Genomic DNA, 13,646 nt, shown 5'->3' on the forward strand with positions numbered 1-13,646 from the left:
TGCATCATAGGGTATTTGTGTTATGTGTCCAACACTCTAGTAACTTTGCAATTGGTAACGTTTTAAAAGTTATTTGCTATTTTATGAAGTGATTTAAGTTCTTGTTATTGTCACATTTTCAAAATCAATTACTGTTTAAATTAAATAACCATTTAAATAAAATATAATTCTCTTATACTATAACTATAGCAAGCCGGGCCAAAGCCGGGCAAAGTGGCTAGTAAAATATAGAATGAGTGTTACCTAAAGTGTGCATTTTGGACCGTGGTTGAACCCAAAAAGTATTGAAGAAAACAACTCGGTAAACATTTGGTTTTATCAACTGTAAACAACTCGACAAAATAAAGTATCAGCCAGATTCCAGAGCATATATATACCGAGATTTTATACCACCCATTTCTAAACCCTAATTCTTTCTTTATCGAGAGAGAGAAACACAATGAATATTAACCCAATTTAAAGTAGACATAGATTTTGATTATTCGCTTTCTAGATTGCTTGCTTGGTGGGTCTTGAAGGGAAAACATTTTAAAGAAGATCTTGCTAGTGGTTCACCGTTAAAGGGAAAGGAATTCAAAGCAGACGAAGATCTTCAATTCACCCATTAGAGAAAGTTTCATAATGTCTTTCTCCTTTATGTCTTTTTATCCAAACGATTTCTAAGGCTAGCTATCCGCCTTCTTGCTTTCACTTACCAGACTGACTTAATTAGAACATCTTTAATAGTGACATCAAATCATGTCAAAACACCAAATTCCTGAAAATTTGGTTAAAAACCATCTTTAGTGGAGACACCAAATTATTTCAACATTAAAAAATCAGCAAATCAAACACCAAACCGGTTACCATTTGGTGTTTGGTCCCGGCTTTAACCAAATGTACGACGTTGTTTTTTAACTGGGTGGGCTTTGGGCTCATTTATGGGCTTCATTGCACTGTTTCATATCATAAAACAGCGTGGGCTGCTTAAAGTTTAGGCCCATGCGCGGTTTACTAAAAGCAGCGTGCTCTGACTAAAAAAAAAGGCCAAAAAACAACTAAATTTCTCATTCCTTAACTATAATTTTATACACTCTAATTTTATTTTTGCATGTACCTTAATTTAAAGTTGATAAGTTTTATTATTTCATTTCTTGACAAATAAACATCATTCTTTATTGATAATAATAATAACAGATTACAACTTGGGAATTTAAAAACACACACAAAATAAATAAACACACATTGAACATAAAACATGGCACACAAATATATACATGGAACACAAATACATATGAACGATAAATAAACCAAGTCCAAATGAATTCAATCAATGCCGACCACACCTAGACCACAAATGCTTGACCAAGTCAACTTTTAACCTATCATAAATAACTTGTGAATGAAGCCGATTAACGCCAGTTGCCCAACGAGACAGAACAAAGTGGCGTTCATGTTCAACTGCCCCTTATTTACTTGGAGGTTCATAATCAAGAATATACTGCGGAATATCAGTTTCACGTTCATCTTCCACAATCATATTGTATAAGATTATACAAGCCCTCATCACAGTAGACATGGTCTCCAAATTTTTCACCATCTTTCAGAGAAAGAGCATGAAACGAATTTTTCTGCGTCTCGATGCCTCGTGCTTCCTGTCTATTTGATATGTCACGTATAATAATAATACTTGTGACTATGTTCTCAACAACAGGGGTCTCCTGCTCATCACTGTGTTCTTGTTGATGTGCTCTAGGCACAGCCCCTTCAACATTAGACCCACGAACTACTAGTGTTGTAGTTGGTACTAGCTATCTCGGCTACTATCACATTGTTCTCTATAATCTGCTCTTGAGCATGTGCTTCAGTCAGAACCACTGCATTTGCATGCTCTTGTTCGGCTGGGATATGTGTATGAGGCACAGGCACTCTCACTTCCTCATTATGAACCTCAACCTGTGTAATAAGAATCTCAGCTAAATTGCTAGTTTCCCCAGTTTCTGTTACCCGCCTACTTGTAAGATGATCTTTGCGTACCCAAGTCTGAGTTTGGGCTTCTGCAACCTTATTCTTCTTTTTGTAAGTTTGTAGTCTTAGGCGCTTGCGGCATGGTAACAGGGCAATTAGATTCAGAGTGTCCAAATATACTACAACTTGGGATCCAAGGGTATTCTACCTTGACATCAGGAAAAATGCCTTCACCCAGCTTAACGGGTATAGTTGTAGGCAATTCTGAGTCTACAACAACCACAATACATACCCTAGCAAAAGAAATCCTTTCTTTCTTAGCTGTGAGTTTGTCTAAGCACAAGGGTTTCCCCAAATAGCTAGCAACATATCCCAAATCTTTCCTGGACCACAATTGTATAGGTAAATCTAAGTGTGGCCAGATAGGAATGGTGGTGAATTTTTGGCGCTGAATATCAATATCAACCGACCATTTCCTTAACACAAAGATTGATCTGTCTTCATCTTCAGAGAATTTGAAGTAGAACAATTCCTTATCCGCAATTATTTCATATGCTGCTTTAGTCTTCCAAAGTCTACTCAAGGTTGCTTTCACGGATGTACTGACTCCAATCTGATACCCCTTGTTGAATCACATCAGGGGGGATTTCTAGTACACCATCCACTAGTGTAGGGAAATACTGTTCAAGATTGGTATCATAAGAAGTATCATTACTACCAAACAGATTTCTCCATGTTCGATGAGGTTGAACAGAAGGCCCTAAAAGTGAGGTAACAGTTTGTTGAGCTTGATCTGTAGAAGAGATGATCACCTCACCATCCTTTTGCGAGTTCAACTCCATCTCGGTGAGCCCGATCCAGCCGTTGTCGAGTCAACGGCAAAACACGCCGGCCATAGCCTGTCAAACTTACCTGAATAGGCAAGTTATCTTCAGAGAATAGAGTTCCCTCCAAAATAACCTTTAAATGGTTAAAAACCAAGTAAAAGTAGATAGTACCCTTATCCTAAAATCGCTCTCTAGGTATTTTGAGTTTAAGTAGATTTAGAATTCTAGGTTTCTTGGTTATCAAGTTTGGCTCATCTAGGTATTTTAGTGTTTCATTAATTCAATTATTCAATCCAACAAATTATCACTTATCTAACACCTAATATTATCTTTCTCTATTTATTCTTCGTCTTCTTCAAACTAAACTTCTTATTCCTCTAAACTCTTCAATCTCTTTTCGTTCTTTTATCCTAGGAAAAATTTCCATATCAAATCCAAACCATTGTTCCCCGTTAGGTAAGAAGTCTATAACATTATTCTACAATACTTACATGCCAACAAGAAGTGTCCTGTATTTTGTGGAAAAAAAAATGTTGGACGGGATTATCTCTTTCCTTGAAAGAATTCATATCAAGGAACCAAAAAAGCCACCAAGAAAGCCCGAACCCGACGTGATTAGCTCTCTGCCTCAACCAATCATAAGCCACATAGCCTCCTTTCTTCCAACGGAAGAAGCAATAAGAAGCACCATTCTTTCTACAAGTTGGAGAAACGTATGCTCATCGCTTTCTAATTTGGAATTCAATCAAGCTGATTTTAAAAAGAAGAAATTAGACAGTGAGGTTTTTAGCCGTTTTGTCTCTCACACACTTCGTAGCCATGATGGGTCAGATGTACACAAGTTCACACTCAAAGCTTACTTTGAAACCCTACCCGAACCTATGTTAGTCAATGAGTGGATCTCTTTTGCTGTACAACACAATGTTAAAGAAATCTATATTTCATTACATACAATGACACCCGTAACTCTTCCGTGTTGCCTCTTTACATCTCCAACCATTACACTACTGGATTTGTTCAATTTCCGACTTAAGTTGCCTTCAGTTATTCATCTTTCCAACCTCCAACATTTGCAAATTGAGAGCTTATATTTTTGTAATGAGATGAGTTTGATCAATTTATTTTCCAATTTAAGTTGTCCATTAGTCAATTCATGCTGCGTGGTGTCTTGCCCTCCGTATATTCCTGATTTGATTCCGAAATCGGGCTGGAATCTTAGGAGCTTCAGTATAGCTAATACGTTTACAAATTTTGATCACAACGTACTCAGCCTAAAGTTGGATACATTTCTATATCATGGATCGCCGCCAAATATACATCCGAAGTTCTTCTATTCTATGAAGACTGTTACAATTTCGCTTTTAAATCGTGCCGAAAATCTTACTGAGGATTGTCGTCGTGCTACTAATATTATAGTGGGACTGCGTAATGTGAAAGCACTCTGGCTAAATAGGCTCACTGTTAAGGTAAGATATCTTTTCATTTCCACACTAAATAAACGTTCTTCTTGTGTAATCTGTCTATATCATGTACTATTGATCTAACGCTTAATTGATGCATGTTTGCAGTATCTTGCCCATGATGAGCGTTCACTAGCGCAACTTCCTATATCTTTTCGTCGTATGAAGATTTTGGGTTTCCACCTTTATCCTAAAACAAACCAAGTTCAAGTTTTAAGTTTCTTCCTGGGGAGGTGTCCGAACTTGATCAACCTTGTCATAAAATTCCTTGTATGAAATCGTCTTTTTGTTGGTTTGTTTGTTTTGTTCAAATAATTTAAAACTATTTTTCCTTTTACTAACATCTTTATCTTGATTAGGATGGGTCTCGTTTGGGCAACGTCAAAGAAAAATATTGGCAACTACCGAAGTCGTGTGATGGAGCATTGGATAATCTTAAATCAATTGCCTTTCATCTTTTTTATGGAAGCAAAAGTGAATTAGAACTCATGAGATGTATATTTTCTCGTGCTAAAAACATTGAGAAGATGGTTATTCATTACTCAGAAGAAAAGCAGAAAAATGTAGCGTGGAAGAAAATTGTGAGTAATAAGATACGAGGATTCTTGGAAGATCGAAATGTTCTGATAACATTTATGTGAGCTATGTATTTTTTTTCATTAGGCAGTTTGTTTTCTAGTATACAATTAGAAGAAGTGTATTCGGGTAGGTAAATCTGGTGAATATAAGATTAGTCATGTACCAGAGCGAGTGACAGGATGTAATATATTTTGATAACTTCTAGTCTAAGTCTTACTTTCCTTATCTTATGTTTCATACGTTAATGTCTAACCATCAGTCTATTACTATGTTTACACTGAGTATTTTTTCATGCTGCTAGTATAGTTGTATAGTTGTATGTACATGGTATCTCTAGGAGATATGTTTCAATTGTTGTTGTTGTGGATTTAAGTGTGGCACAGAAGGATATTTCCATATCCCTGGTGGTGTAAAAGGCAGTTGCTGAAATTGCTAGGTGGTTTCCATTTCTCACCCGCTTTGACTTTGTAAGGATTACATGCTTTCTGGTCAATTTTACAGAATTCTGTGTTCTACTTGGCTCTTGTTTACAAGTTGTCTAAACCTGGTACTGATTTTTACGAGTCTTTCTAGTTTCTAGATGTATGTCAGGTTCACAACTTCAGGTTTTTTTATGAATGAACTGAGAGCATAAGTTTCATGTATACAGTATGCCACCTAAAAAGCCTGTAGCCCTGTACAACTTAATTGGAACAGCTTATTTAGCTGTGGTAACTGAAAAAACATGCAAACGTTGGTTTGATGAAATCATTAATTTTATTAGTATACGTTTGATGTTGTTGTTGGTTACCTAGCACAGTAGCACTGTCTTGGTTGATGGTATCGATCATTACTAGACATTAGTACCAGTGACCAGAGTACCAAATGGACTGAGGACATATTTTCTTGAAGGCATCTCAGTAGTATTTTCCCTTTACCGTTGCAGAATACATGCACCATGTATGGATTTGAAATGCGAGAGAGAGAGAGAAAACTTCATTGGAGAAGAAAACACTATACAACAGTTTCAAAAAACAATCACATTTCTCCTTTCTTTACTAAAACTTCCGACTTATTATCAAACAATACCAGCTTATGAGCGTCTAAATTATAATAAACAACCGGTCTTTACGAAATTGAGAACCTCCTCCTCCTTGGTTTTGTTATCTCCAGATCACAATCCTCGATGTTCAGTGTATCTTTTGATCCATGTTTAAATGGATTCAACTTGCCTAGAGTTTTACCGACGGAATGAAAGAATGTTGGTCTCTTTGATGCAGACTTAGTTGATGAGGGCCCTGACTGATTTTTCTGCATATCCGAGACGTACATTTTCATCTTTAACAATTCAGTCCTGAGGACTTCGTTCTCTTTGGCTAATGATAAATCTGTTTGTAATTGGCTCCTGGTTGATGTGGCATCTGGCATGTTGCGATCATCAACTCCACTCCTCAACTTGAGTTGATCGTAGTAGAGAGCGTGAAGCACAATTTGTACAGGTAATCGCTTATTTTTAGAAGCATGGACCCTTGCTTCATATGAAAGCTTGAGTGCGTCCATCACACTACAGACCTTTTCTCTTTCAATCTCATCTAAGTTTGGATGTGCCTGATTATAACGACCACAGTTTCAATTAGTTAGTTATGTTAACGAGTACCTTCAAAAAATTGCACCTGGTTGTACTCTTAAGTTATAGTGTAGATAAATGAAATTCTGTAAGGTAGCTCCTCCACACTTATTATATTAAATTTGACGAGAGCTAATATAATTTGTACCTTCAAATAGATATCAATGGCCCTGTAGAGATCGTCGTCAACCTTCCTTGCTGCCTTAGGAACTAGATTGGCTATTCCATTGAACTTTGAAATTGCGAGTTCATGATATGTTGCAATCTCACTAAGATATGCATCAACAGTCCTAGCAACTTTTTGCATAGCTGCTGAACACACCTCCTTGAAGTCACCACCATTGAAAACTGCTACACTATTCTCCTTCTCCATAAAGCCTGAGATGATTCGACGAACACTCTCAAGATCAAAGAGCTTTTCACCATCATAACTGAATGACACTACCAACAGATCATCCACTGTAACATGTTCTAAAATGGCAGAGATTCTTTTCTCAAGGTTGTTCTTACAGCTACTTGTTGCGTTCAAGAAAATTGCCGACTTGAGGAGACAGCATACAAAATTGACAGGCAACGATGCCTTTTCAGATGGCAAGAGACTGACGATTGCTTCTAGTATATTTCGTTGTTGTTTTTTCATATTTGCATCATCAAATTCCAACGATTTAATGTTGTTTGCAGGATGATCCCTAACAAGGTCTCTGAGTGATTTCTCGGTATATGTAATGAGAGCACTTGATAGCGTGTGAGTTTTTGCACCACGAGATTTCATAGAAGAAATTACTTTCTTAAATGAATCAATATCTAGGATAGTTAATTCTTCCGTCCACCAATTTGTAGGAGAGCGGCTTGGAAAGTTTGCTTCATTGCAGGCCTACAAAACAGAGTTAATGCAAACTAGTTAAATACACTTGCATAAAGGATTCATCAGTAGAATACTGGGCAGAGTTTGTGTGACAGTGTGATCCCTTTAAGAAGGCAGTATTGAGCTACCCCACCAAAATACAAGGATTTTGAAGAATATTAACGCCCTTGGAAAACTAGATAGTATAACAGTTTGTCTCAGTCCTACAATAATCTTGTTTTTCAAGGGTAGCCTTGTGCTTCCTTCTTAGCCTCTTCGGGGAACTTCTAACGTTCCTCTGTATGTAAAATGTAATATCGTTCTAGGTATGTCCCCACTCCGCACAGCCAAATTGGCATACTACCTGTATCCATGACGGTCTGATGGAACTGTGATTTATGACAGAGAAGTAATATAAGAAAAAAGTTATAGGACAAACCTTAGAGCTTAAAACATCCACACATCTTTGGACAATATTAACCTCTTCTGCCATAGGGAGTAGATCTTCACAAGTTTTCAACACAACCAAAGCAGCTGAGAAGCTCATCAAAGCCACTTGGGTAATGAACTCCTCTGTTCGACCTGCCAGATTTCCTTCACAATACTTGTCTGTCATTTGTAGAAATTCTGCGGCGCAATACAGTGCTGCAATATTCTGTACTGTTATCTCAAAGTTAACTCCATAACAAAATTTGGCCGCTTTTTCAAAGATTGCTGGTCCTCCAGGGATATCCGAGAGATCTATTCTTGTCAAATCTGGTTCGTTTGATTCCACTATCATCTTTCGTATATAACCACTCTTGGCTACGAGCATAAACTGTAACAATAAATTCAGTACTCTTAAAACCTGTAAATCGTATCTAAATTCGAAAGGCAGACTAATTTCCAAAACACTTAAGTTTACAACCTATCAAATCATGCAAGATGGCATTCTGAAAGTTAGGCAATTGTTAAGTAAGGTAGAATTTTGAGTAATTCCACGCTGCAAATCATTGTAGTATACTACAGTTTTTAGGATTGCTAATAAAAAACACAAGAGAATGCTTACTTCCTTATGAGTAGTAGTTGTAAAAGCTTCTCTTGTGTTTCTTATTCCTCGTATCTTTATCCTCTTTTTGCAGCTAAGAAGATACCATTTCTCTCCACCAAATGGAACAAGTCTACAACTAGGACAACAATAGAGAGTGGCAGCAGCAACCGTTTTGGTGCCATTAGAGCCTCCTCAGAGGCTCAGGCTCTCCAGAAAGAACCATAGAGGGAGGAGTGCATTTGACACCCCTCAAGAACTTTCATGGAAAGTTTATGGTAACTGTTTAGGGTGTTGAAGAATTTCTTTGGAAGTGTTATCCATTAAAGTCTGTCAATGGTGGTGAACTACCCTGACTACGCTTCCTATCATGAAGATTTGTAGTAAAGTGGAATTCTCCAGTGAAATTCCATAGACCAATAACCAGCCAAACACACGATTAATACCAGTATAGCATGTCTGAGTTAGTTCCGACTTTGTAGTTAACATGATTTCCATTTCTTTTTCCCAAAAAAGATGTTACAAAAAAACATGGTTTCCGATCCGTTTCTTTTTCCCAAAAAAGATCTGATCTTACGAAATTTTTTTTGTAGTTCCATGAACTTTAGTTGAACTCTCAAGTTACGCAACTTGGGAAGTTTGACACTAAACACTCCATTTGACTCATTCAGATGTGCTCAAGAGAAAATAGGCATCACGTGGTTCTATAATGTGTGCAATTAATCAAGAAAAAAAAAAAAAAAAAAAAAACTGCACAGAAGAAATCAAAAGCAAATAAAACTATTAGAAAGCAGAGGATACATATTAGTCATAGCTAGAAATGTACCTTGTGAAGGGAAAAATTAGCCTCACCCACTTCCACAACAACATCAGATGGGATATCTTGAGAGAAGATCCTGAAAATGAGTTCAGAAGAAAGAAACAAGGATCTATATTCAGATTCTGAAGCATTGAAACAATATAATTAGACAAAGAAGAATGACTGAAAATGGTTTAGTTATTTCCAAAAAGTAGTAATTAAGTACCACTGGCCAGTTCTTTCCATGGCAGTATAGAGCCTGCGGTTGTTGTTGTTGTTGTTGTTGTTGTTGTTATTGTTGTTCTTGGCAATGGTAGCCATTAACGTATGTCTCTCTTAAGAAAAGTGGCCTTTGAAAAGGTATTGCTGTACTTTTTCTTATATAGAAACTATTATTTCTGTAATTGGATTACTTCTAAAATGAATTTGCCTTATCTAAATGTAATCTAGCTCTTCTTATCTCACAAGCTCTTTAACTTGCTTCACTATTTAAGACTAAGAGACAGCACACATGCAGTTTTGTGTTCTCATGCATGCATGGCGGCTCATCATATCAGCTAACCTCAACTTGATCACCTAAATTGACATTCTTTTTATCCATTCCTAAAGTCCTCATCAGTGTACGTGGTCCTCAACACAAATTATACTTTTTAACTTCAATAAATTTTCTGATGGGCTAGACGAATTGCACGAAACATGCATCTTCTTCATGGCACCGACACTCACAAATCATAATGGTCTGAGTGACGAGTGAGTGTCGATGAGGCCATGACTCCCATGAGGGGTGCACAACGTAATGTCATACTAGAGTAGTCATGCGTGCAGTGGCGTGGGTGCGTGCATCGGTAGCAGACCAAGGACTACGTGCAAATCACATACCATAAGTGGTAGTATAGCCACGGTTCACCACTAGCTGTTTCCTTGTATCGATCCGCAATTCCACGTACATTAGTTTTAAGAACCCCAAACTTTTATGACTATAGCTAACATAACACGCTTTTAGAGAGATTGGTGTCTTTTTGTAACAAATCATGCTAACAAGGATCTGAGGAATGGTAAAAAAAACCTTGTGACTTATTGGATTCGAACAGGATGGTTCGAACTAGTCATAGATAATTATGTTACCATATCTCACAGACTAGGCTTATAGAGACCTAAGGTCAATGCTAATTATGTATGTAGCCAATTCCAAATTCTAGCCTGTTACTGTCACTTTTACTACCATATGGAATATGTTGATAGTTAGTACTTAGAACTGGGTGTTAAACCGTATCATGTGGCTGGGAGTTGATGCAATGCAAGCTTATTCAACTTGGGTTGGCTTAACTCAAACTGGCTAGTAAGATGTTTGTCAAAGACAGACGGAATGCTGCATGTTTGTCCATTTATTTGTTTGTTAATGGCGGTGGGGTTTGTACTTTTCTCCAAATTTCTGTGGACTGCAAAGCTTTTGCGTCGAAAGTTCAATAAGCCTTGGTCCAATTCTCGTTATTGAGTGTCTCCGCCACACAAACCATATGTGGCTAGTAACTTTTCACCAAATTTTAAGTACAAGATTATGGTTGCCTTGGTTCCACGTCATTTGCCAACTAACTTCCTAATTCCTCGCCTCCATCGATTCTGACAGGATAACATGGTGGGCGCTCACTATAGCAATCTGATCGGCCGTCTCAGCTAATACTTTTCTTACGCGTGTATTGAATATTGATCCGCTCATCCACATCCACTCATAAAGTCATAAACCTCCCTTATATACTGAGAGCAAAGCTGAAAAGCTATGTCATAGTGTCATACTCACTGAAAAAATACTTCAAAATATGGAAACGATCCTCTAGTTGATCCGAAATTTCCATATGCTAGGACACTGGGCCACTGCTTGTCTGCAATCTGCATCATATATGCCTAGAGTTGCATTCTTTTTGTTTTTTTTGTTTTTTTTTTGTTTGGTTTTTCCTATTGCTGCATACATGCATTCAGTAATTCATTCTAGACCCTGTATAAACTTTAATACTTTAAAGTGATGGGATAGGTACAACTCTTTGTTCAATACGTACATGTATCCTATCAGTTTTCCTCCAAGATATTGGGTACATCTGATACCGTGCCTGTACTGGCAAAAATGCTAAGAATACTCTTCTCACATTCTAAGCCCAAAGGAAACAGTAGTCCAGACGAACTTCCATTGATAGCAAATTGTTTCCTATCCACCAAAAAATATGACATTGGCGTCGATACAAAATATCCTACTGTGATATGTATTTGGTTCCTCGAAATGGATGATATGAAGTCCAATCATTTTGTTTTTTTTTAATAAGCTTAGGGCTAGTCAGTCCCCCTGTTCATTAGAATCGTAAATAAAGATTACCAGCTTCGTCCTCAGCTCCTCCACAAAGTAGAGCAGTTGAGCTTAGAGGGAGGTTACAAAGTAGTTACAGGCTACATTAGTTTGTAGGCCGGCAAGGAAGTCTTCAGCTATAAATCGTGTCTATTGCTAAACAAAACCACACTGTCACAGTGTCACTTGTGATTTTGTGAATTCCAAATGCAAAACATGGTTGTTACTATAGTGGACCTTCATTAGGTTGTGGCTTTGGTGGCTTATTTACGACAAGAACCTTGTTGAGTTGGAGACCCAAAATAGGCTCAATGGTTTCACTTCATGGGTTGGGCTAATTTGAGTTTGTTCCAGTAAGATATTTGTGGGCCAAAACTCAATGTTCTAAAAAACGCTAGGCGGTAGTCAGGCGGTGGGAGAGTGCCTAACACTTAGATAGGCTAGGTGACAGACGGTTTTTTTATTAATATATCTTATAATATATATAGTAATACACATTTATACTACAATAAATAAAGAAAATCATTTACCTTAACTCAAAAAATAAACACAAACAAATATACTTATTACAAAAATGTGTAATAGTTGAAGAAAATCGACTTCATATGAAAACATACTCTTTCTTATAGTGACATATAATTTACATTGGACTTTAGTCTTTTAAACTTATTCAAATCTTAAGCCTACACAAAGTACACAGGTCTTTAATTTTCAACATTTAATCATTCAAAAAAAAAAAAAAAAAAAACTTGACTGGACCGTTTAGAGGCCGCCTAGCCTGTCTAATTGGTCCACCAATTTTTTAAAAGACTTGGAATCAGGCAAGTTAGTTGAGCACCGCATGACGCCTAGAGTTACCTATACCGATTTTTAGAACAATGTTAACTACATGGACTGCTGGACGTATCATTTACACAAAATTTGTACACCTGCGTAATTAATTTAACCAGTTGGAAAAGTGGACATCAAATTCTACCAAAAAAAATTCTAGTGGGGTAAGGTGGTGATTGGATGCAAAGCATAGACATCTTTGGTAGTCAACTTATGTTGGGTTGCATGTGAGGTGAGTGGAAAATGGATGTGGTAAGCCCTTTATATTGGTTGGACGGCCCAACCAGAAGTTGGTGGAATTGATATTTTCAATCACACAAAATATACTGCCTTTTGACCCGCCTGGTATGAGGACCACTTTCTATGCGTGCCACTTTCTACAACATATTTCTTTTGGCTTCATGGACACATGATGTCGCTTTATTCATCAAAGATTGCTCTAATTTACTGCTTAATGAGTTTCAAAATTTTAAGTTGGAGTGTCTAATTTGAAGCGTTATGTGGAATATGGAATGATGATAAAGACTTACCTAATCGATGAGTAGAATTTGGTTGGTCGTGCCATTTGGCCTGATTGCCCCATTGTCGCAAGTCCCTGAGCCACAAATCAAACCAGCGCTGTTCATACAATTCAGAATTGAAATGGTCATTAGAGATGTAGGGTCTTCTTTTTCTTTTTTCTTTTTCCAACAAGGAGGTGTAAGGTCTTCTTTAGGAAAACGTTTTACTAGGATTGATATAGATTGAAATTAACATCCTATGCAGCCAGCAGCCCCTATTTCCATGAGATTGAAATTAATGTTAAGTCCAATGAATGCGTAGAGTGAAATGCACTCCCCCAAAGAATTAGTGAAAATCGTTTGACTTTTGGAGCGTTGGTACGAAAGATAGACTTCAATGCGCAGGGGTGTTTGTTCAGCTGGGACTAGGTGCCTCTTCTACTGCTACTTGATAGAAAAGCTCTGTACTTTTTCAAGAAGATTCAGACGTTAATCACGTATCTCAAGTGTACTTAAACCGAAACATATATACTAAGCGTGATCATTGCTCTCAAACAAACAGTAGCAACCTATGCACTAGCTAATTTTATTCTTCTCTTGTGTTTGAGGCTTTTGAGTACCATATAACAAACCATACCACACGCCCACACCCCTAGTTTCACTTTTTATTTCTTCTATAAGGCGTTTTAGTAAAACAAGTGTATGAACTTGTATCGACTATTTAAAATAGTTTACCTAAAAACAAAGCAAAAGACTACTTAAAATAGTTTTGGACTCATGAGCTTGTATAACTAATCCAGCAATTCACAATATCTAAATCTAAACTGCTCTCTCTCTGTGCTATTTGTCTTGTGAAGGTAAATACATAATTTGTCCTAGTAACTTGAGTTC

General features: G+C 37.2%; 1 protein-coding gene and 1 long non-coding RNA gene across 2 annotated transcripts; one reads left to right on the plus strand and one right to left on the minus strand.

Moving 5' to 3' along the window:
• The first annotated feature begins 3,262 nt into the window (after nt 1–3,262).
• On the plus strand, nt 3,263–5,032 carry LOC147490362 (uncharacterized). The gene is made up of 3 exons (XR_015202195.1): nt 3,263–4,240; nt 4,343–4,504; nt 4,594–5,032. It is a non-coding gene; the product is annotated as an uncharacterized LOC147490362 (long non-coding RNA).
• Nucleotides 5,033–5,773: 741 nt separating this feature from the next.
• On the minus strand, nt 5,774–9,542 carry RPT2 (Phototropic-responsive NPH3 family protein). The gene is made up of 5 exons (XM_086569789.1): nt 9,316–9,542; nt 9,117–9,186; nt 7,703–8,080; nt 6,568–7,293; nt 5,774–6,400 (listed from the first exon to the last, which is right to left on the minus strand). The coding sequence occupies exons 1-5, from the start codon at nt 9,408–9,410 to the stop codon at nt 5,921–5,923; spliced, it is 1,749 nt and encodes a 582-aa protein (XP_086425915.1). The 5' UTR covers nt 9,411–9,542; the 3' UTR covers nt 5,774–5,920.
• Between the last annotated feature and the right edge of the window lie 4,104 nt (nt 9,543–13,646).

The sequence above is a fragment of the Coptis chinensis genome, chromosome 7, assembly GCF_015680905.1.
Source record: "Coptis chinensis isolate HL-2020 chromosome 7, ASM1568090v1, whole genome shotgun sequence".
NCBI classification, from domain to species: domain Eukaryota; kingdom Viridiplantae; phylum Streptophyta; class Magnoliopsida; order Ranunculales; family Ranunculaceae; genus Coptis; species Coptis chinensis.